This window comes from Akanthomyces muscarius, chromosome 4, assembly GCF_028009165.1.
Source record: "Akanthomyces muscarius strain Ve6 chromosome 4, whole genome shotgun sequence".
NCBI lineage: Eukaryota > Fungi > Ascomycota > Sordariomycetes > Hypocreales > Cordycipitaceae > Akanthomyces > Akanthomyces muscarius.
Window position 1 is genome coordinate 2,642,956 of NC_079244.1, and position 21,936 is coordinate 2,664,891.

At 53.3% G+C, this 21,936-nt stretch overlaps 10 protein-coding genes across 12 annotated transcripts; 7 read left to right on the forward strand and 3 right to left on the reverse strand.

The window, feature by feature from the left end:
• Positions 1–1,915: 1,915 nt before the first annotated feature.
• On the reverse strand, positions 1,916–2,507 carry LMH87_011553 (uncharacterized protein; the record flags this gene model as incomplete). The annotated part of the gene is made up of 3 exons (XM_056200712.1): positions 1,916–2,223; positions 2,307–2,430; positions 2,481–2,507. The coding sequence occupies 3 exons, from the start codon at positions 2,505–2,507 to the stop codon at positions 1,916–1,918; spliced, it is 459 nt and encodes a 152-aa protein (XP_056052534.1).
• Positions 2,508–3,015: 508 nt separating this feature from the next.
• Positions 3,016–4,076, forward strand: LMH87_011554 (uncharacterized protein; the record flags this gene model as incomplete). Its single annotated transcript, XM_056200713.1, has 3 exons — positions 3,016–3,170; positions 3,446–3,994; positions 4,055–4,076. The coding sequence occupies 3 exons, from the start codon at positions 3,016–3,018 to the stop codon at positions 4,074–4,076; spliced, it is 726 nt and encodes a 241-aa protein (XP_056052535.1).
• Positions 4,077–4,772: 696 nt separating this feature from the next.
• LMH87_011555 (uncharacterized protein) lies at positions 4,773–5,583 on the forward strand (the record flags this gene model as incomplete). Its single annotated transcript, XM_056200714.1, has 3 exons — positions 4,773–4,939; positions 5,371–5,457; positions 5,562–5,583. The coding sequence occupies 3 exons, from the start codon at positions 4,773–4,775 to the stop codon at positions 5,581–5,583; spliced, it is 276 nt and encodes a 91-aa protein (XP_056052536.1).
• A 218-nt stretch (positions 5,584–5,801) lies between these two features.
• Positions 5,802–6,412, forward strand: LMH87_011556 (uncharacterized protein; the record flags this gene model as incomplete). The annotated part of the gene is made up of 3 exons (XM_056200715.1): positions 5,802–5,956; positions 6,060–6,287; positions 6,355–6,412. 3 exons carry the CDS (start codon positions 5,802–5,804, stop codon positions 6,410–6,412), a joined length of 441 nt encoding a protein of 146 aa, XP_056052537.1.
• Positions 6,413–7,859: 1,447 nt separating this feature from the next.
• Positions 7,860–9,538, reverse strand: LMH87_011557 (uncharacterized protein; the record flags this gene model as incomplete). Its single annotated transcript, XM_056200716.1, has 2 exons — positions 7,860–9,071; positions 9,200–9,538. The coding sequence occupies 2 exons, from the start codon at positions 9,536–9,538 to the stop codon at positions 7,860–7,862; spliced, it is 1,551 nt and encodes a 516-aa protein (XP_056052538.1).
• A 490-nt stretch (positions 9,539–10,028) lies between these two features.
• Positions 10,029–11,952, forward strand: LMH87_011558 (uncharacterized protein; the record flags this gene model as incomplete). The annotated part of the gene is made up of 2 exons (XM_056200717.1): positions 10,029–11,580; positions 11,642–11,952. 2 exons carry the CDS (start codon positions 10,029–10,031, stop codon positions 11,950–11,952), a joined length of 1,863 nt encoding a protein of 620 aa, XP_056052539.1.
• A 694-nt stretch (positions 11,953–12,646) lies between these two features.
• On the forward strand, positions 12,647–13,457 carry LMH87_011559 (uncharacterized protein; the record flags this gene model as incomplete). The annotated part of the gene is made up of 3 exons (XM_056200719.1): positions 12,647–12,843; positions 12,910–13,292; positions 13,357–13,457. 3 exons carry the CDS (start codon positions 12,647–12,649, stop codon positions 13,455–13,457), a joined length of 681 nt encoding a protein of 226 aa, XP_056052540.1.
• A 395-nt stretch (positions 13,458–13,852) lies between these two features.
• Positions 13,853–15,101, reverse strand: LMH87_011560 (uncharacterized protein; the record flags this gene model as incomplete). The annotated part of the gene is made up of 3 exons (XM_056200720.1): positions 13,853–14,659; positions 14,713–15,039; positions 15,099–15,101. The coding sequence occupies 3 exons, from the start codon at positions 15,099–15,101 to the stop codon at positions 13,853–13,855; spliced, it is 1,137 nt and encodes a 378-aa protein (XP_056052541.1).
• A 1,458-nt stretch (positions 15,102–16,559) lies between these two features.
• On the forward strand, positions 16,560–18,107 carry LMH87_011561 (uncharacterized protein; the record flags this gene model as incomplete). Its single annotated transcript, XM_056200721.1, has 2 exons — positions 16,560–17,024; positions 17,079–18,107. The coding sequence occupies 2 exons, from the start codon at positions 16,560–16,562 to the stop codon at positions 18,105–18,107; spliced, it is 1,494 nt and encodes a 497-aa protein (XP_056052542.1).
• A 519-nt stretch (positions 18,108–18,626) lies between these two features.
• LMH87_011562 (uncharacterized protein) lies at positions 18,627–19,672 on the forward strand (the record flags this gene model as incomplete). 3 transcript variants are annotated; one of them, XM_056200723.1, is made up of 2 exons in its annotated part: positions 18,627–19,579; positions 19,639–19,672. In XM_056200723.1, the coding sequence occupies 2 exons, from the start codon at positions 18,627–18,629 to the stop codon at positions 19,670–19,672; spliced, it is 987 nt and encodes a 328-aa protein (XP_056052545.1). The 3 variants fall into 3 exon arrangements, with proteins under 3 accessions (XP_056052545.1, XP_056052544.1, XP_056052543.1); XM_056200722.1 differs by lacking the exon at positions 19,639–19,672 and having other exon boundaries at positions 18,627–19,006; positions 19,069–19,072; XM_056200724.1 differs by lacking the exon at positions 19,639–19,672 and having other exon boundaries at positions 18,627–18,833; positions 18,892–18,921.
• Between the last annotated feature and the right edge of the window lie 2,264 nt (positions 19,673–21,936).

Here is a 21,936-nt window from a genome sequence, read left to right on the forward strand (position 1 = left end):
GTGTACAATAGTGCGAGTGTAGAAAAAAGTTGGGCGAGTCGAGGTTGATATGGATCGGATAGTGGCAGCTTGCAAGACGGTGGAGTCGATTCAGACAGACTATGGTCAGGCGAGTTCCTGAAGGGCCGAGACAGATGAGCGGGAGATGTAAAACTAGCTCAGGTCGGAAGAGTTGCAGTGGTTACGTGAACAAGGCGTAGAGAGACTATCAAGGGAGAAATTGTGGAGGAGAGCGTGAATGCAGCAGTGGCGAGGAGAATAGAGGATGGAGTTGGGCCGAAGCGAACAAGTCGTTGGAGTTGCGTCGACAATCAAGCACCGTGGAATGCGAGGTGCGAGAGTCGAACCATGTGGAGGATGGATAATGGTAGGAAGATTTATATGCAAGGCACAGGGAGAGGGAGGAGAGAAGAGAGCATCGAGCGGCGGCAAGGCACCAAGGCCAGACGAGAAGCATATATATAGGAAGACGGCGTACTACAAGGCTGGTGGGCCGGGTGTTGTTTCCCATGCCGAGAGCAAGGGTGTCAGGAACTAGGCAGGGCAGGTCAAGTGGGATTTTGGGTTTTGAGCTGGATTCGCAAGCCGCACCCCCCAAGGTGATGACGGGATGGGACATCTACTAAAATACAGCATTACATATTGGGGGTGGTTGTGATACCGGGGAACTGGTGAGAGAGAAGAGGGTGTGGGAGAAGAGCAGAGGAGCGGGGGGGGGCGTTGTTGCCTGGTGCTGTGGCAGAGGCAGTTGCTTGTTCGGGCCATGCTGGAGCCCCACTGGCTGCTGAGAAATGCGCTGCAGCCGCTAAAATCTTTTGGCGCTTTTCGAGCCCACTCAACCACTGTACCAGCTAGCCCAAGCCTCAGCCTCCCACCAGCAGCACACTGTTGTTGGTACCTCCGGAAGCTGCAAGGCTCGGCCAGCGCTGTTGGGTTGGCCTGGTGGAGAAATGCACTTAAACCCCCAGAAACTCGCTGCTCCAGCGCGTAAAGTGGTTGCCAACAGCGCTGTAAATCCAAGCTCAGCCCGGCACATGCCAAACCATCAAGAAACTCAAAAAAACGTCTTGCTTGTCCTCGTGAGAAGAACAAGACTAAGTCGTCGTTTCGCAATTGGCCGCGTAAGTCCGTCTTTCGCTGCAATTAACGGTAGACGTACCAGTCGTCGCAATCGTCATCGCGGCCCTCCGCCCCATGCTTCTCTGCCGCAAAAAGCAACAGCAGGGATCAGATTCGATTTTTTTTTCTCAACCTTTCCCCTTGCCATCCAGTTCCTCCGTATTGTTCGCTTCTTTAATCCTGGCTTGAAACCCAGTGTGACTCATTGCTCAAAACCCCATCGAATCGGCACAGCTAGACTCTGGAGTGGAGAGGGGGGTGCGGTGAGACCGCCCGGCCGTCCATTCCGCCAAGATTCCTCAACAACCCAGTCGTTTTTGTACCTCGCCCGCCAAATAATGCTCGTCGGTGACTTTTTCTCTGCTAAATCAATCGTAGAATAAATAGAAGCAGCAGAGATCTGATAAAAAAAACCGTTGGTGACGTCTGTCGAGCAACAAAGGTAAAAAGCCGCAAGAGCCGAGTGGAAACTGCAACTCCCATCGTCATCCCTTGTGCCCAATTAATTTCCTTTCTTATTGCGTCGTTGCGCCTTGTTTCCTCATTCTGGTCAGTATGATGGTGGTGGTGTGCGTGTGCCTCCTAGTGCGGCGGACCCATGTGTTGCTGCGCAGCCGAGAGCGCTGCAAAGGGAGCTCAGCCTGCCTTGAAAAGAGGGGTACCAAAAAACCATCACCAGTTTTTTGCATGGGAAGTTTTGATCCAAATAGCATTCAACAGGCCAAAAAAGACGAGAAAAATCTGTCACAGCGCAGAATAGCCATTTTGGATGCATTGCCGACATTTTTTGGCACCTCTATGGTCGCAGACGTCGACCAGTGGCCGTGGCCAGCGGCGATGGTCTCGCAGCCGACGCTCGGAAGACGCGACGGGGCGCGCACTCCTGCGACCCTCCCAGTGTCCGAGTCACCGCCAGGTTGCCACGAAAACACGTGATGACGCTAGGCCTGTTCAGGGGGGCTGCGCGGGCGAGCAAGACAGCGCGGACGACGGTCCTGCTGCCTCTCGTATCATGCTTCCCAAGCCCGCCCGCATCCAGGTTTTTGTGCCGTTCCATTCGATTCCACTCTGTGTGATTGCGTCGGTCCATCACGCATTCCACCGCTTAGACTTTTTGTCAGAGGGGGAAAAGAAAATATAGGTTGGGATGTCGTCTGTTCATGCTGCCTGAAGCTCCTGGCACTTACAGACTGCGTTGCTGTCTGTACTGGTGGTAGCAGACTCCGCCGTAGGGGTACAAAGGTACCTGTGCGTGATACCGGTTGATTCTGAACTTCGTAGGTGGCCGGCTAATCCGCGTCTGAATCCCGGCTATGCCAGGATATTGTCAGAAACACAGCCAGCAATCGCCAAAGCCACACCAAGTATAAAAATCCAAGAATTAGCATCCGCGTAGAATGCAATGCGTCCCCGCAGGTCCTTTTATCAATTCTCAGCCGGCGGCTGCCCAAGGCCCCAAGGTCGCCCATCCAGGCCGCAGCCTTGCCGTGAGGCAGCTCACCGAGTCTGGCGACAGGTACGTACCGTCCGTTATGGCGTGCACGGGCCAACGTGCAGCCGGTCCGCCTCTCTCCACAATCAAGTACTCGGCTCTGCAGCCCAGAGGCCAGACAGTCGAAACCACCTGCTCGTCTGTCACGCACTACCAATTTTTCCCTCCCGGCCAGCGCCGTCCCTAACAGCAGATACCCTCGCCGCCCACACCACACCACACCCACCACCCCCAAGACATACCGCCGGACTCAGTACACCAGCGCCAGCAACCACGCTCCAAAAAAAGAGCTCGTGGTCTCTCTCCTCTTTGCGTCTTTCGCTCTGCGTTACGCGCGCAGAGACCACGCTGATTTCGACCCACCTCGCCTGGCTCGTCGTCCCAGGCCTACTCCCCCACCGGCCATGAATAACAAGAATTGGAATGATCGTGCCGACAGGGACCTCTTCTTCACTATTTTGTCGGTCAAGAATATCGGCGTTATTAGTGGTGCGGAATGGACCATGATTGGCAACTACATGCGTGGGATGGGATATGGCTTCACAAATGAGGGATGTCGGTAAGGATCTCATCTCATCTCACCCCCGGCTTACACCACTCGGACCATTTCCAACCTTGTTGCTTTCAATTCCCATCCCATCTCATCCTATGTCGTTGCCTCTCCCCCCTCTTGTCCCTACACATCCAATTGCTGTTTCAATGCATCAGTACACTGTAGCTGCCCTCTCGTTCCACCACATTCCCACACAATGGCAAGCCATATATGCACTGCAACCTCAGGCCAATAGCATCCTCGTCTTCGGCTCAGAACCCCTGCTGATATTCGCATCCCAGGCAACACTTTCAGGGCTTGCGCCGTGCGACAAACAAAATCGAGGCGGCTCCTCCCCCGGCGGACATGGCTCTTAGGCGGGTTGATCCTAGCTTGAACCCCATCACCCGACGCCCGGGTCCAGGTCGTGGCCGTCCCCGAAAGTCGCAGTCGGCGGCCGGCGAAGGCTCCGCGGGCCCAGAGTCTGCAGACACCGGCAGCGTCACGCCGCTGGATCCCAACATGAGCGTCTCGCCTGGCGTGGCCCCGGGTCCTACCCCGGCGGCTGCGGCACACAACCAATCGGTGCACGCGCAGGCGATGGACACGGAGCAGGGCAGCGTCGACCATCAGATTGCCATGGAGGACGAGCAGGCCCTCGCTACCTCGGCCGGCACCGCTCCCTTTCCGAATGCTTCTACGAGTCACGGGCCCGATACCAGCACGGACGAGCACCCGTCGAAACGGGCAAAACTGGACAGCGACGCCATGGACCAGGAGTCTGCTATGGACGACGAGGCGGTGTTGGCATTGGCAGCACACAATGGCACGACACCCGCTGATTATGGAGAGTGAGTAGATTTCTTTTGCCCCAGGCTCCCAAGTGCCATGCTGACGGTGTACGACATTAGATTCGGCTATAATGATGCCTAGCCGTCGTGATCGGAACATTTGAACAGGAATACAATCAATAGCGTGTCATCGGCGTTTTATAGTTTTTTCTCTGGATACACACGGCGCACTTCTTTGCTTTACAAGATGAGAAGGCTGTATTTTGACAGCCATGTACGCATTTTGACGCTTTTATTCGCTGTCTATACATTAGAAGTGTAGAATCACAATTTGGAGGGCTGCGCTTCGTGGGGGTGGAGTTTTATTGTTCTTATCCTTTTCTTTATAGACGTTGGTATACGGGACGTTCGCTGGATATGAATACAATTACTTGGCTATTTGTCTTTCGGTTCGGTAATCAACACAGTCCAATTATCCACAGCTACTGCTTCGAGCAGCGCTGAGCACAGCATAGCAGTGGCAATTGACTTTTTCGGAAACTAGACCGTCTCATACCGAGTTGATCGGTGGAAGTGAATCGCTTGTCACAACGAGAACACGGCTTTCTACTACAAACAGACGGCCGTCGCCACCGCTCTGCACGGCGTTTGCACTCTACCAACGCGCCGCCGTCTCAAGAGCTGCCTTCGATCGGCTCGCCTCATTCATTCACATCTCGACACAACCGACTCCAAACTTTTCAACTTGCCCTTTTTTCTTTTTGGTTTCCAGCGACGATTGTTTTCATCATTTCGGCCTGTACCACCACCGCCTTGCATCCCTCTTCGAGTCGCAACAATGCCAATCAAAGCCGGCGTCTGGGAGAATGCAGACTTCCTCAGGGAGCTGTGCCTGGCGCTCTTCCAAGTCGCCAGCAACGGCGGCGCGCTGAGCACCCAGGCCAGGAGCGCCGTCGAGGTCTATCTCAAGGCCCAGGGTCACGATCAGTCCTGGGAGTCTGTTCGGTAAGACTACGCTCTGCATTTCTCTGTCATCAGCTTTCCCGGTTCCTTTCTTTCTTCGGTTCTTTATGCTTTTCGTTTTTTGACCGCCATCGGCGCGTTTGCTGCTTGCGGCTGTATTTGGGCGCGTGTTTTTCTAATAGGCGGTGACTTGAGCCGCCGCTGCTGCCACATCATCCCTCTGCCTGCGAATCGAGCTTCTTCCTCTCTCCCTCCTCTTCAACCTTCCAACCTTCCAACTCGTCATCTGGCTCTCACAGGCTCTTCTCTTTTGCCAAAATCCGTGCCAATCAGCCAACGTCTTCTTTGTTGCTCATTCCTCGGCCTCTCCTACCTCTCAAATTCACCTTCTTCGCCAGTGCTGCCGTCATGGGTCGTACAATGATGAGATGGGACGCTGCAGCCCATGAGGACATGCTCATTTGCATCGTCAGGCACTGCGAGCTGAACTCTGCCAACATGGGCAAGGTTCTGGCTGACATGCAAAAGAAAGGCTATGAGTTTACTGAAAATGCCTTCCGGTATGAGCTCCCCTGTCAATGGCCATCCTCTGGTCTCGTTTTCCACTCGCGCGCTGGCTGTTTCCTTTTTCTTCTCGCCGTTCTCTTTTACCTTCATTTTTCAGAAATCTCGGTACGGGTATCTGATGTGCAGGCCAGTCACCTGCACATCAAACTACCACTACCGCTCGCGCATTTCTATTTGCATTCACTTTCTCCCCACTTCCCACCACAACAACACACACCCTTTCACTACCCACTCCACGCTATCCAACCAATACTGCAATCTTCCACCATCTTTCTTTTGTTGATCAATATCCATCATCATATTGACTTCCTTCAATCTCCATCGTGCTCGTTTCATTATGTCCGAGAAATCCTCTCAGAAATGGAACGCTGTCGCTCACGAGGCTCTGCTCTTCGCCATGATTGAAGAGTTTAGGCCTAGCAAGGACAAGATCGTGTCCATTGTGGAGCGAATGAGCCAGCAGGGCCACCATTTTACCTTTAACGGAGTCAAGTACTTGGCCGTCCCCCTTGCCCATCTGTCTTTTGGCGTTCTTACCATGCCTGTTCCTTCTATTCTATCGACTCCCCCTGCTAACGATGTTACTCTTCCCTAGCCAGCACATTCAGAAGCTCCGCAAAGCTCGCGACACTTCTGCGCTCGACAGCTCTGGCGATGGCGGCTCCAAGCCCACCACCCCGCGCAAGGCCACCCCGCGCAAGACCCCGACGTCCGGCCGCGGCAAGCGAAAGCTTGAAGAAGAGGAAGACGAGCTGAGCCTCGACCTCAAGGGCGAGTACGAGGAAGAGACCAAATCTACTCCCTCCAAGCGCGTCAAGAATGAGTAAGTCTTGCTCAGACGGCTCCTATCTTTGAACTTTGGGTAGACTGACATTTCTTCCTGTTGGAAGGCGTTTATCTGAGGTCCCTGACTGGAAGACTGAGGCCTTCCGCAACGGCGAGATCTAAGCCGGCGCGTTGTGCATGCTACCGGCCGGTGCCGGCCTGATACAACGAGGCGCACATTGGGAGATATCAAAAACAAGGAGTTACAAGGGTCCATTTGCTTTGCTATTTACGGGATTTATGGGCACGAGATACCAGATGATTTTGACAAAGGACAGGATTGGATGAGACTGGATTAGTCGACACGGCGTTGGGGATTGAAGGTAGAGACAGCTAGAGCTCGGAATGGGCATCAATACAGCTCTTGCTTTTGCGCCCCTTGAGGTGAAAAATAATGTGTAGCTGCATGCGCTGTGATCGACCGTCACGGACGAGACCCTTTGTCGCGAAGCGCGTCATACAGTCAGGCGCAGCCAGGCGCGCGACAGGTCTGGACAAGTGCGCGTCGCAAAATGCAAAAGTCGCGCCACTGCATTGATTCTGTTTCTCATGTCTCTCTGTTTACCTCTGAATTTTTCCGCCAGAAACCATCAGCGCGATTGCGGCGCCGCGTCAGGTACGGGCACGTTGCAGTGTTGTAGGGGTGAAATTTTTCGACGCAGTTTGATAATTCTGCTACAGCACCGCCGCTCCATTCAGCATTCAAATTTGACCGGTACGGTTTTAGTTGGGCATTTACTCTGTGTGTTTGCCATTTCTCGAGTCGATTTCAGACACTTGTTGCGAAAATGCCCACGCACCGAGCTCCAATCACACTATCGTACAATTGTTTTGAGCGTCCAGCACAGTGTCACGACACACATTCGCCAAAGCTAGTCAAGATCGCATTTACCTGCCAGATTCCTATGAAACAGCATTCGATGCGCCGATGAACATGTGAATACATGCAGTAGTCAAGGTGTGCCGGCGCAGCGACGCCGAGTTTCTTCCCGGGATTTGTGCCGGGTAGGAAACTATGGCAATAGTGGCGGATACGACTGAAGCGGCAGCTAAGCCGGACTGTATTTTAGACTTTCCCTGATAAATATCAATAATTGCCTTCCCAAATAAGCTTGGGCTAATGGTCTAGGGGTATGATTTTCGTTTTGCATACACAGGGATACCGATGACCTCCGCACCGCAAGGTAGCAGGATTAGGTCCCCAGTAGTTCACTACGAAAGGTCCGGGGTTCAAATCCCCGTTGGTCCACTCTCATCTTCTTTTTTTTAATGCTTGTGCAATACTTTTGCTCAGCAATTAACGCGGTCTGGTACTTCTTTTTTCTTTTTCTTTTGGTTCTGGCTGACTGACCAGATGGATCTGCCATGCAGCTCTGAGTTTCGTCTGCTTGCTCAGATGCACTGCTGCCCTCCTGGCTTTGGGAGCGAGGAACGTGTCGCAGACCAACGCGGACATCTGCCTGCTAGAACAGGATAGTTCTACAGGACACAGGTCGCATTATCAATCGTTTCTACGCAATGGCCAGATGGGGGTCTTTCGAAAATTAAATTTGGTTATTTACTCACTGGCTCACCAGCTTACAGTCTCTTCAACAACGGAACATGCACCGTGTATTCCAGCCAGCTGGAAACGCAGTCTTGCCTGCCCATCACTTTTCCGTACTTGTACCTCCATCAGTACTACCCGATGGCTCTCCGGGATCTGTGCCGCCTCGTGCACATCCACAAGCCCGCTCTCCTCCACAGCTATCCACCTCTCAGCAATAACCGCGGCCGGGCCGCTCTGCCACGCGCCTTCATGTCGTGGGTAGGACTGCAAGACACCCAGCGCGCGCCGCCGGATGCTTGGATCGCGACAGCGCGTAGCGACGAAAAATGTCGGTATCATATAGCCGAGGTCGAGGCTCAAAGAGACGGCCCCAGACTCTTGGAAGATCGCAGAGGCGAGCTTATCAGAAAAGCTCACCACGTCGCGAAACATGTCTGTGGCCTTGTCGTAGCGAGACTCAGGCCCACGAAAGCCAGTTTCCACAAGCGCCTTTGCGCATGCAAACCAGAGTCGGACGTTGAGAATAGCCATGAAACGCGACGAAATTTTGTTTGCAGCGCACCATTTCTCCCAATGGACGGCCCATTCATTCAAGTGACGTGAGTACTTGTCAATGTCAGATTGTCGCTGAGCCGCTTCTGCTTCATCTATTCCTGGGATGATCTCGCTTCCCAACCGCAGCAACTGTCGTGTAATCTCCATCAGGGAGGCGCTTGCTTCCTGTATGCTCGTGAAGGTGTCTATGCATAGTTGCCTATCGGACTCTGCGGACTGTTGGCCCGGCGACCGATATGGTGCCGAGTCGTCAGAGAACGAAATGGCCGAAATGTCCATCCTCGCCAGCACTTGCATGATTTCATGGACAATGCCGGCCAGTGACGCTTTTTGGCCCATTTGGAGATGAAACCGAGCAGCCAGAGCGCGACCACTGTCCATGTGTCGCTGGCTGGCTTGGTAGTCGCCGCGCACACCCTCCCAAGCAACGAATAAAAGGCACACTATAAGCACGCGATGTATCTGAGTTGGGGCCGCGTTTGTGACTAGCTGTCTGGCCTCGCCCAGCGCCACAGTGTATTGTTCTTTTGCATACAGCATGTGCTGTCTGGATACATGCTCGTCTTGTCGGTCAAGCATGCCGCTGTGCATGGCCGCCAGCGCCAGAACGGCATGCTTGACGGCGGGCTCGGCATGGAAAGCTTGCAGAATGACCCGATCCCAGAACGGGGAATCGACCTATGGTAGTGTTAGAGAGTACGAAAATATCACAGGAAAACAAAAATATCGGACAACTCGACATATCGGAGAAATCGAAATATCAGAGAAAATGAGGATGTCTAAATGAACAACTGGAAGCTTCTTACCGTCAAGTTTGTACAAGCGACTGTACAGCACCGGAAGAATTGAAAGTATCGCTGCTCCAGTTTCCCTCGGAACGCGCCGTCGATGAGCATCGTCTGCGCCAAGCTTCGCCCGGCCGCTGCTAGCTTCGATCCATGACCCTGTCGCAGGCTGCCTTGCAGCAGCTCCGTGCGAGTAAACGGCAAGACGGAATAGCCGTCGCATGTACGACCGGTGGAGCGACACTTGCAGCAAGCTGGCTTCGCCTCATCGCACTTTACCTTGCGGATGCGACATGTCAGGCAGCCTCCCGTCCCGACGAGGCTGCGCCTGGGACGCGTCGTTACGGTGGCGTCCTGCATGTGGCTCTATCGTCGTTTGTCATTGTCTTTCTTTTCAAACCCGTCTAGCGGGTGCTTGCACATTTCTTTCTTCTAAAGGCTTGATTCCGTCTTCTTCATCAGGACTATTTTGAGGGTTGACAGGTGGCTGTGCTGACGGGAAGACGGGGGGATCGACATGGGTCGCGGGTCCGCGATTGGATGGCTCGCCGACGGTTGCCAAGCTTCGCGGCTGACCGGCCGCCCACAAGGCTGTGAAGGAAATTAGCATACATCAGCGTACGATTTAAGGCAAGTTCCGAATCCGACGAGACGCACCAAGCGGAGCTCACAAACACACTCTGATTCGACGGTTCGCCGGATTGTGTTGTTATGACGTCCCTTTCTGGGGCACTTGCTGAGAGATGCATTGCTGCGTCCTGGCAATATAAGTAGAGGCTCGTGGAATGAATATTTGAACAACAACATCATCGCATTCAAAAATTTGAACTAGCACTGATAGAGCGAAACCATGAAGTTACGATTTTCTTTATTTTTCTTTAGTTCGTTGCTCACATTGAGTGCCGCCAAATTCCCCGACAATGCAGTTGGTGTCACGACTAAGCATGTTACCGGCCAGCCTGGGGTCTCGATTACCTACAAAGAGACAAGCATTTGCGAAACCAAAACCAAAGCTTGGGCTGGTTATGTGCATATGCCCTCTTGGTATATGAGTGAGATTCAGACCGCCGACCCATACAATGTGTCCATGTTCTTCTGGTTCTTTGAGGCACGAAGCTCGCCTTCAAACGCATCCACTGGCATCTACCTGGCTGGAGGACCTGGCGCACCGTCCATCAGCGATCTTGTTTCTGGAACAGGGTCTTGCTATATCAAGAGCGACTCGAACAGCACCGAGGACAACCCGTGGTCTTGGAACAATGACATGAACATGCTGTACATTGACCAGCCGGTCAGCACGGGTTACTCTTACACCGAGCGGATTCACTCAACCCTCAACATGCTATTCCTGGGAAGCCCGCAGACCGAGACAGGCATCACACCGATCGAGGCGTACGGCGGCTCCGTGCCCCCCGAGAACATCACGTTTCTCCACGGCACCTTTTCCGAGCAGAACCCCGACAAGACGGTCAACAGCACGCTGTCCGCGGCCAAGACCCTGTGGCACTTTTCGCAAGTATGGTTCCCCCACTTCCCCGAGTATCACACAGGCGACAAGCGAGTCAGCATCTGGGGCAACTCGTACGCCGGCTTCTACGTGCCCGCCACGGCCTCTTACACGGTGCAGCAAAACACCAAGATTCGCCAGGGCACGCTCAATGGGACCATCATCCCGATTGATGCCGTTGGCTGGACAAATGCATGCGTTGATATGCTATACCAAGGCGAATGGTTCCCCGAGCAAGCCTATAACAATACGTACGGCCTGCAAGTCATCACAAAGGATGTGTACGAGGAGGCTTTGAAGAACTTCACCATGCCTGGAGGCTGCCGGGATCAAATTACGGAGTGTCGTCGCCTTGGAGATCTATACGACCCTGAACAACTCAACATCAATTCCAACGTCACGGATGTCTGTGTTGGCGCCACTCTCTACTGCTTCGGCCATGTCATGGGCGCCTACGAGGCTGCCAGCAACCGCAGCGTCTTTGACATGGCACATCTCAAGCCTGACCCTTACCCTCCTTCCTACGCCAATGGTTTCTTCAACCAAGCATGGGTGCAGAAAGAGCTCGGCGTCTCTGTCAACTTCACGGGATCTTTGCTCTCCAACAATGTCATGCTCTATGGGAGCGGCGACCCCGTTCGCACCGCCGGCCTGCCGATGGTGCAGTACCTTCTCGACAATGGCGTCAAAGTGGTCATGATATATGGCGATCGCGACTATCGCTGCCCGTGGAACGGCGCAGAAAAGCTCAGTCTTCAGCTGCAGTGGTCGGGCGCCGAGGCGTTCCAGAGCGCGGGCTATCAGCATGTTAAGACGAGCGGGTGTTCGAGCAAAGGTGTTGTTCGGCAGCACGGCAACTTGTCGTTTGCCCGAATTTTTGATGCTGGGCATGATGGTCAGTCCAAGGTTCAAAATCAATGACAAGGGCAAAAAAAATAGACTGACATTTCTTGCAGCCCAGGGCTACCAGCCGGAGATTGTCTCGAAGCTCGTCAGCCGCGCCATTGCTGGCAAAGATCTCGCCACTGGAAAGCACGCAACGACTGGCCAAGGCGCTAATTACACAACGCATGGTCCGCTGAGCAGTTTTGGTATCAAGAATAAGCTACCGGAGCCGCCTGCGTTTGAGTGCAACCTGTGGAATGTGCTGTCCTCGTGCACGAGGGAGCAGTACGAGGCTTTGGAGGCTGGAACCGCAGAGGCGGAGAACTACCAAGTGGTTAAGCCAGAAGGCGGAAGTCCGGGGCCGATTATTCAGGTTTTATAAAGTGATTGCGGCGCAAGTGAGCATTACATTCACCTGGCGAGCTCTCTCAGCAGCGAGAGAAGCCCCTCCCATTACAGTATTCGGGCTACGATAGAAATATATTGGCACTGTAAATTAGGACAATATATTGAATCGTAGATCCAAAAGTAGTGTATCAATTCTATTATGCTAGAGTCTTTTGTTCTGATATGGCTACTTGCCTTGTGACGATTTCGGATCCTCAGTAGCTCTATCAAAAGAGCAATTCAAGTGCAATTAATTTCAAGACTTAGTATTCGCCAGAAATTACCGCATACAGTAAAGTGAAAAAATGCCTAAGATTGGTGGAGAACCGCAAATGCACGGAGCGAGGTGTATCCAAAACAGGCCAGTTTCACGACAAAAGTGAACTGTAGCTGACGACCACCTGCTTCTCTCACACCAGACTTCAGTAACTTCACATTACCACCCACAAGCCTCTACCTTCACTTTATTGCCCTCTACCTTTTCGATTTCTCTACTACTTAAATTCCTCACCCCGCCGTTTCCAACCTGACCCTTCGTCCTCCTGCACTACCACTACCACCCTCCACAACCACAACAACTACAACAACCACAACAACCTTTCATCGGCACAACGCTTCTCTCCCATACCAACCCTTTCCCCTTTGCACTGCGTTTCCAAACCTCACATATCTTCAAAGACCTCGTCGCAATGGCCAACACCAAGAATGACGCTGACACTCCTAAGACCAGTGCTGTCAAGAAGTGGAGTCCCGATGCTGAACGAGATCTTTGTCTTGCCATGCTCATGAGCAACAACGGCGAGATCGGCAAAGTCTCTCCCGACTGGAACACGACCCACAGCTTCATGATTGCCATGGGGTATGAGTTTACCAAGGACGCAATGAAGTACGTTGCAGCCACTTGTTGACGACGTCAATATATGCTAATCATTTCCGTTACTTGCAACTACAGCCAGCGATGGAGCAAGACCCTCCTGAAGGACTTCAGAGCTCGCCACAAAGACTCCGAGTTTGCTGCCTCCCCCTCCACCAAGAAGACTCCCACCAAGCGCAAGAAGGCTGCCGACGCCGCCGCCGCCGCCGAGGCTGAGGCCGCCACTGACGAGGCGCTCACCGAAGAGGTCGCGGCAGTCGCCGCCGCTACACCTCCCGCAACACCTACCAAGGGCCGCAAGCGCGCTCCCGCCAAGCCCAAGGCTGCTGCTGGCCCTGCCAAGCCCCGTGGACGCAAGCCCAAGTCTGCCGAGACTGTCAAGGCCGAGGAGGAGGAGGAAGAGGAGCCCGCTCCAGCCAAGGCCGCGGCCGTGAAGAAGGAGCCCAAGGCAGACGTCAAGGGTAAGTGATGCCCGACTACGCAATCTTCACTGGAAGCATACAAACTCACCTTTCTATTTCTCAGACGAGGACACCGAAGAGGCTGCGCAGGACCAGCCCAGCCCTGCCAAGAAGGCCAAGGCCGAGCCCAAGGAGGAGGACACTGAGATGGCTGATGAGGCCTAAGACCCTCAGCTCTTTTAATCTTTTCATGTTGTTGCAGGCTACCTCTGAAGATGGAACGGTATTTCTTTTGGCTTTTGATTATTCTATGATGCCCACCCGCAAAAAGTCGAGACAAGAACAATCTGATTTGCTTAGAGATTGGCATTGCTGGCACTTTCTCTTAGCCACAATAGCAGGAGTTTTATTGCATTCGGATCAATTTAGTAGTTAGCTTCGCAATAACAGATGCATCATGATATTTTGCGACTCTGAAAAGGGAAAAACACCGTAGATGTAGAATCGGAGGTACCTTGTGATTTATTTTGCCCTTGGCCTTGACCCATCTATCTCATCCATGACCCAAAAGTATTGCCATAACGCCGCCATGGTATTCTCAATTTACCTCAAATGCTAAACTAACGCGGTTGTTTTCCGTCTAGCCGGTGGCCCTCACCAGTGCCCTTCTTCCCAGGAGCCTTGTCCTTGTCATCATCTTCGCCCTTGCGCTTGACGGTGCCCCGCAGGCTCTGTCCTTGTCCCGCAAAGTGAGGCTTGCCAACACTCTCCTTCTCCTTCTCCTTGTCTGCGTCGGTCTTGACGGGTGTGATCTCGTAGCCAAAGAAAAGCTTGTTTGGCGCAAGTCGGAGAGGGGCGGGCGCGCCGGTCTGTCGTCGCGGAACCACTGCGTCGACAGGTACGGGCGTTGCTGGCTTTGGAGTGGCAGTTTTGCTGCCCTTCTTGGCAATCCGCTGGCCTTCGCCGAGGAAATTTGTGGGATTGCTGGTGACGGACGGGGCGATGGCGCTGTAGTTGATTGCTTGAGCCATGGTGCCTTGACTGTGTAATACGCCGCCTGCCGGAACACCGGGTCGTGTGCTGGGTGTGCTGGTGCCACTATTCCGCTCTGGCTCGACGTAGCCAACGGGAGGAGCAAACTCGACGGACACATCGGTCTCGATCATACTGACACCCATTTTATCTGTTTCCGGCTTCACATCCAGTACCGCCACGTCGTAGACCTCGTCGTTGTATTCAAAGTTGAAAACGTCGCCCTTGGTCAGCGTGGCAAAGTTCCGGAAAGCACGTTCCAGCACAGCCTTGGGATCGCTAATCTCGAGAAAGTTGGTGGATTGCGGCTGAAGCTTGACCATTTTGGCCAGCTCGAGCAATGTCGTTCGGATCTGGATCATATCACCGACTTCCATACCTAGGGTCTCCATCATCTGATTTGTGTTAGATGAAGTAACAGCGATGTAATATCGGTTCGGGAACCTACCCATTGTGGAATATACGCTCTGCCTTCCTCTGCAATAAACTCGAGGACACCGGCGTGCGAGTGACGTCCTTTCTCGCCGTTGATGAGTTCCATCAACAGAGGCCACTGCACGTGAAGCTTTGATACTTTGTCGAGCGCGGAAGCCGGGAGAAGAATCTTGGAACCGTAGTTGAGCTCTGGCCGCTCGTTTCCAGGAGCCATAATGACGGGGTAGCATCTGTAGTATTCGTCGAATCGCTGGATAATCGGTCGTCGGCCGTGGCGCGCCATGTTGTAGAGGTGATCCGAGTTGCCCGGATCAAAGTTACCTCCAAATCCAGGTTGAAACTTGAAAACATAAGTTAGCCGACAATCGATGCTGCATGGAGCAGGCAAGGGTGACGTACCATGTTGCTGAAGTGAATGCGCCTGCTGCGCTGGTAGGGTGTGGCGGGGTGCGGCAAGAACTTGGAATAACTTTCGACCCTAGTTTTCGGGTTGGGATAACTCGCTTGATGTCGATATAGGCTGAGCTCAGATTCACGGACTTGAGCGAGTTTCTTTCTTGTTTCCCAGGAGGGTGTCGTTGTGTTGCGCAGGATGCGTTTGTTGGAGCAAAGTCGCCTCGTTGTGTCGAGGCAGCTATCGGAATGACGCAGGGACTAAACCGCTTTAGTCATCCAGGTACTAAGTAGCCCGCGCCGCCACAGCTAAAAGAGAAAGCCTGGCTGAATTTTTTTTTTTTTTTTTTGGAATATTATCTTGTCAGAAAACTAGAAGTACCTTTGGCCGAAATAAGATGGTGATGATTACCTAAGGGATCGTGCCGGTCAATGTCCTTTGGGAATCATTCTCCGAGTAGTGCCACCATCGCCAGCAAGTGGAGATAGCCCGAGCCACCAGTGCATCCAAGTAATCTTGCAGACCGTGCTCAGCAAATCATCAAACTGCGTGTGCCAATTTTCCCCTACGGTGTCGTCTCAGACGAAAGAGCTAATGTGCTCACAATGAGCACCGATCGCCATCCTCGACTCGACCGACTGCCGGAAAGTAAAAGCTTCGCCACTTGACAAGTAGACCGCTTAGGTAGAAACCATACCGTCGATACAGGCCCTCAATATCTATACAAGGTATGAAAAACTGCTTTCAGCTGAGACTTTAAGCCGAACAAGCCGAGCTTGGAGGAGGAGGAGGAGGCTGAGCCGCCCGAGACAGAGTGCCCACCGCGGGCCGCAATCGAGAGATCTAGTATCGACTAGACATATGTATTGATCAACGGAGATTCTTAGTCCCGCCAGCGGTAAGTTAATATCTCTTATTGATAACTGGTGTTGGGCCGTACGAGGATTACCACGTGGTGATGTTCCATGTGCGAAAGCTTCGCCGACCTTCTCAAGTTGGTTAGCTGGGCCTGTGCTTGTATCCAATGATGTCAAAGCGTGCGCTGCACCATACGAAGTAGTCCTGCTCCCATGTGTTTAAATCAACCTCGATTCGCCGACGAGAGTAGAAAGTTTTGCGGGGTGAGAGCGCCTTCAGTGAACCATCTCGTATAGACGTGCTGGATCGGACTAGCCTCGCGGCAGTTGCGGCGGAGCTTTGTATTCCCCCGAAAGTCAATTTATTCTGGTCAGTGAGAACAGACGACAGAGAGATACGTTGCATGCGTCACTTGTATATTATTCTACCTTCAGGTGAAAAAGGTGGGAAGCGCTGCATGGACATGTCATGGCGCAGCTGGGCGCCTCGGCTTGGTGTAGGCCTCGGACTCAATATATAAGCAGACAACCCTTCTGGAGTGTGAACTAATATGGCTTCCAAATCGAATTATAACCGCACAATCTGAAACACGATTCAGCGCCCCTAAAATGATTGCCAGAAATACTGCCCTCTGGCTTTTAGCCGTGATGAGCACCAATGTGCTGGCCCAGGATGCAGAGGCTTGGTACAAAGCCCATCCCGACATGGCCCATATCAAGAGGGTGAATCAGGACACGCATCAAATCGTGGATGAGCATGGCCGTACTCGGTTTTTCCATGGGACAAATGTTGTCATGAAGGAAGCTCCGTGGTATCGGCCAATGGATTGGACCCCCGGAGTCTCGACCTTTGGCGAACAAGATGTCAAAAATCTACATGACATGGGCGTCAATGTTGTCCGCCTCGGACATCACTGGGCAGGTGCTGAGCCAGCACGAGGTGAATACAACCAAACATTCTTGGACATCATGAAGCAGCAGACCAAGCTTGCAGAAGAGCAAGGCATCTACGTGTTAGTGGATGTCCATCAAGACGTGCTGGCCAAGCAACTTTGCGGCCACGGCGTACCCGACGTAAGCCTTTCAAAAACAAACCACCTTGACGCAGTGATTAACGTAAATACATAGTGGTTCGTCAAGAAAGACTGGATTACAGGGTTCAGACGATTTCCGTTCCCTCTCAAGCTCACATCATTTACTACGGATAGCAATGGCTTCCCCTCACCCGAATCGCAATGCAGCAGCATTGACTGGTCGCTAAGTTACGCAACAGTTGCCGTCGGAAATGCTTTCGGAAGACTGTATGATAATTATGATGGCCTGGGAGACGCTTTTGCTGCGTATTGGAAGAAACTGGCCTCGGAATATGCTGAAACCGCCAACATCGTTGGATATAATTTGCTGAATGAGCCATGGGCTGGAGATACGTACAAAGACCCAACACTTCTGACGCCCGGCGTCGCCGACCACAAAGCTCTTGAGGGGCTCTGGAACCGTGCAGCGACACAAATCAGGAGCGTGGACAACGACACATTGATTTGGTTCGAGGGCACCACCCTTGACGTGCTTTCAGGTTTCAACAACGTGCCACTTGGCGACGGCTCAAAGACGGTGCATTCGTTCCATTACTACCATCCGCCGCAGCTCGGCACCATCTCCGACACTCTTTACAACCGCCAAAAGGACAATGTGCGTCTCAAAACTGCCGGTGTCCTGACGGAAGTGACGTTTTGGATGGGCGACGACAAGCAAATGAGTGCCATGGCAGACGCCATGACGGCCACCGACGACAACATGGTTTCCTGGATTGGCTGGGCGTACGAGAATCTCTACAACGGAACTTCAGGGAAGCCCTATCCTCAGCTGCAGCAGCACTACAGTCGCGCATATCCGGCGGCCATCGCCGGTACACCAAGGTCTTTTGGCTTCGACGAGAGCTCCGGAACGTTCAAGCTGCAATTTACGAGCGACCCGACCATTGATGCGCCTACGGAGATTATCCTGCCTGCGTCGACGTTCCCCAACGGGTACAACGTGCAGATTTCTCCCGACGGCAGCTTGGTGCAGCATTCGCGGGATAATCGCACTCTAGCTTTCTTCACCTCCAAATCTCTTGCCTCGTCGACGTCTATTTCTCTTACCGTCACCCGAAAGTAGGAGCTCGTGTCCCGCAGCAGCATATTCTTCGCCGTGACGCTTATTTCTGCTCGATGCGGTTGAGACCTGTTTGTATGCATATGTGCAAGTTATAGTGCGCAAAAAGATAAGAACTGATTTATTTCATAAATACCTGTAGCATAATTATTCTGCTCGACCAATATTCGTGCGAATCCAGTGATTTGCTCCATTGTGATCTTTGAGCGCATTGATGGCTATGATGACTTTCAAGAAGATCACCCTTCGACCAATGAAGAGCCTCATCTCTGTTCATGAGATTACTCGGGTAGATGTGCGCGCATCTGTTGCAAGTGCTCGCTGCCAGACTCTAGGTGACAATAAGTGGGCCGGCGTGGACATCTTCAAGCTCCAAATTGAGTGACTCGACTTGACTCTTTCAGCCATGCGCCGCGAAGTCTGAGCTGTGATCGGTTGCAGAAAAGTTTCAAACACTCATTATATGATTCATACATCAAGCTTCAAGTAACTTGAACCAGCTCACTCCCGCTTTTTCGCACAATGTCGTCTCGCCACAACGCCGGCCGTCCTCGTCGCGATGGCGAGACGTTTGCCAGGACACACCATCACGACAACCAGCAGGAGGACGAGTCACGGGTAAAATTTGACGTGCGAAACCCTTCTACACTGGCACCAGATGCGCGGGAAGACGACGCAATCCTCGACGCAGATGTTATCGGTGCCAGCGCGGCAACGAAGCGCGGTGCTGTCAATCTCGACGGTTACGATAGCGACTCCGACAATGACACGTTCAATGCCCGAGCAGAAGGTCGAAAGAAAGGCAAAGTGGACATAAACGAACAACTCGACAATTACGATAGCAAAGCCACGCATGGTGGCCCATCAACGGCCAGAAACGACGATGACGACGACGACGATATGTTTGCAGCGGCCGACGGCGAGGATCGAGAAGACGACGATGATGACCCCAAAGCTTCTGCAGATAAGAAGAAAAAGGTACAATTTATGGAAGTCAACGAGATTGAGGGCCAAGAGCAGAAGAGCAAGAGCGGCGGCACAGTGCATTTGGACGATGGCGAGAGTAGCGATGCGGAATCAGAAAAAGAGCTTCTTGCCCAGGAAGAAGGCGTCGACGAAGAGGTTGGCGCTGGTGGCCTGAAGCGCAACGCACCCAAGGTGGAAGCTTTCAACCTTAACGCGGAAATGGAAGAGGGCCGATACGACGACCAAGGCAACTACGTCCGCAAAGCTGGCGATCCAGACGCCGTGCACGACAACTGGCTCAACGGTCTGAGCAAGAAAGAGATGAAAAAAGCAGCAGAAGCGCATGAAAAGCGGGAGTCAGAAGCCAGGCAGCGTCGCCTGGAAGACGACGGTCTGCTTAGCTCGGACCTTCTCAAGACTCTGATCGTGCACTTGGAACGGGCAGAGACGCCATTAGAAGCACTGGCACGCCTAGGCAAGGGCCAAAAAAAGACGAAGAAGATTCCACAGTGGAAGCTAAAAAAGATGAACAAAGGCATGGATGTGGATCAAAAGGCAGAGCAACCAGACCCAGAGCAACTGCGCATCAAGACTGCTATTGACGGCATAACCGAGGCGGCAGACAAGCTTCTCAGCCGTGGTTTTGAGGACGTCTACGACCAAGAGCGTGAAATTCTGGTGCGCGAGTACCGCAAGGAATCTGGCGAGGACTGGATCGAGCCGGCACGGGAGGAGGAGCCGGCGGATGGGACAGCGGCGTCGGATTCGGCGGGCAAATGGGAGTTTCGCTGGGTAGACGGCCGAGACGACGGGTCGACGCAGGGGCCGTTTGACGGGCCGTCGATGAAGGCATGGCAGGACGCTGGCTACTTTGGGCAGGGCATCGAATTTCGCCCAGCTGGAGACTCGGCCGAGTGGTCCAAGGAAGCACCCGTGTTTATCTAATTACGGACCATGCATGGCGCAGGCACACACAGGGAACAGCACGGCTATACTGTTACGACCTTAATGAGAGCGAGCAGGGAAGGACGGAGAGCGGTATCATTGAGCCACATCATTCCGCTTGACACGTGAGTTCGTCCAGAATCCCTGCTGCCACATTGTAGGATCCCGCATGGGAGTTCCGGGGTAAAGATTCGAGACCGCTGTCTTGGCCCGCCCGGGTTCTTCCCCCAGGAAAGCGGCCCCAAGGCTGGTCTGGCCATTCTTCTGCCGAGCAAACCCGGGGGGTCAGGACGGCTTCGGGCGGCTATGTGGCAGGGCTGTCCTGCTTCGCGGCCGGGACAGAAAGGAACAAGGCCAGCGCACCCGTTCTGCTCCGGCCTGGGGTCGAAGAAGTGGAACAGGACGGGCAGCGCAGGCCTTGCGGTTATCGTGATGCGCCCGAACCTTGCCGCGTCTAAGTGGGACGGAGCGTATAATTATATAGTAACAGGAAACCGAAAAAAAAAACATACACCTGCTGATTCCGATGCTTGTGTAAAGAGCAAAATCACGTCCATTTGCGCACGACGCCGCGCTCCCCTCCCCACACCTGCGAAAACCTGGCTGGTTATGCAATTACGGGAGATTTTGTCCCCTCCCTTCCCTCCCCCCCCCCAACATTGGTTATGAGTGATTTTACATGGGCAGCCGCAATTTTTTCCCCTGACTGACCTGGTCCTTATCGGCGGCTGCAAGTGATGCAGCACCAGCGGAGTGCACTGTAGTGGCCTAGCGCTGATAGCGAGCCGGTCACCGGTAGCAGAATAGATACTTGGAGGGTACTGGGTGCCGTGTCTGCCAAGGGTGGGAGACCGGGTGGATCCGGAAATGGAGGCATGTACCTCCTAGGTTCCCCCACCGCCCGGCCAGCTTCACAGAGCTCTAGCATCCAGTCAATTACGAATTATTGCTCACGGTGAAGCAGTGCCACGAAAAGGCGAGAGGGAAAAAAAAGTGGCGGTATTTCCTGGACCCGCCCCGAAAAAGACGCATTGCTAGTCAGTCTGTGTTATTACTGAGTAGCTGCTATTCTGGGCACGATGCCTGTCAAGACAGCTGTGCCAACAGGGTGCGTTGAAGCGGCCGCATGTTGAACCCAGTGAATATGACTAGCTGGAGAGCTGCCATTCGGGCCTTGTCTGTTATCTTATCGGCCCTGCATCGGCTGCCAGGCGCAAGTTTACAGTGGTGAATGTGTAAGGGATCGAGTCAGCCGGCGCCAGATCGGAGCACTTTGCGTGGTAAAGGATGCGCCTTTTCCGGCACAACCGAGCAAGCATGGGCCACCAAGCATCATGGAATTCGAATCTGTATAACACGCCTTGATGAGGATTACGAAGGACGTGTCATCCAGGCGGCTGTCATTTGTCTATTATGGTAATTCCGCCTAGCCACATGGCATGCAGAAACTTGCTAGTCCGGTCTCTCTGTGAAAGATTGGCAGGGATTTCATCTTGCTCAATTGGTCACAAGTAGCTGAAGTGTCGCCGTTCACAGCCAATGCACTATTTTACGTAGCGGATAAGGTAATGGTTCAAAGTTTGCACAGCACGGAATGCCGCACGCAACACGGAGCTTGCCCAGAGTTAGACGTCAGTAAAGTGGGGGAGGGGGAAGCAACCAGAACGAGATCAATTGAGCGGGATGAAGCTGTCGGGGTAGAGCTACGTGCGGGCGTAGACGAGTCTGTGTCGATGAACGAAACAATGCTGGCTTCACAGTCTCTGGACAGTCCAAGAACCCGTGTGGTCCCTACTTGGGTGTGCATCCGCGAGAGCTGCCGAAGCCCAAAGCTCCAGGGCATTTGGCGATGCTGTGGCGACGACGAGCGTTGCCCCTCTGCCCCTCCATGGGGACCTGCAGCAGCGTGGCAGGCGCTCCA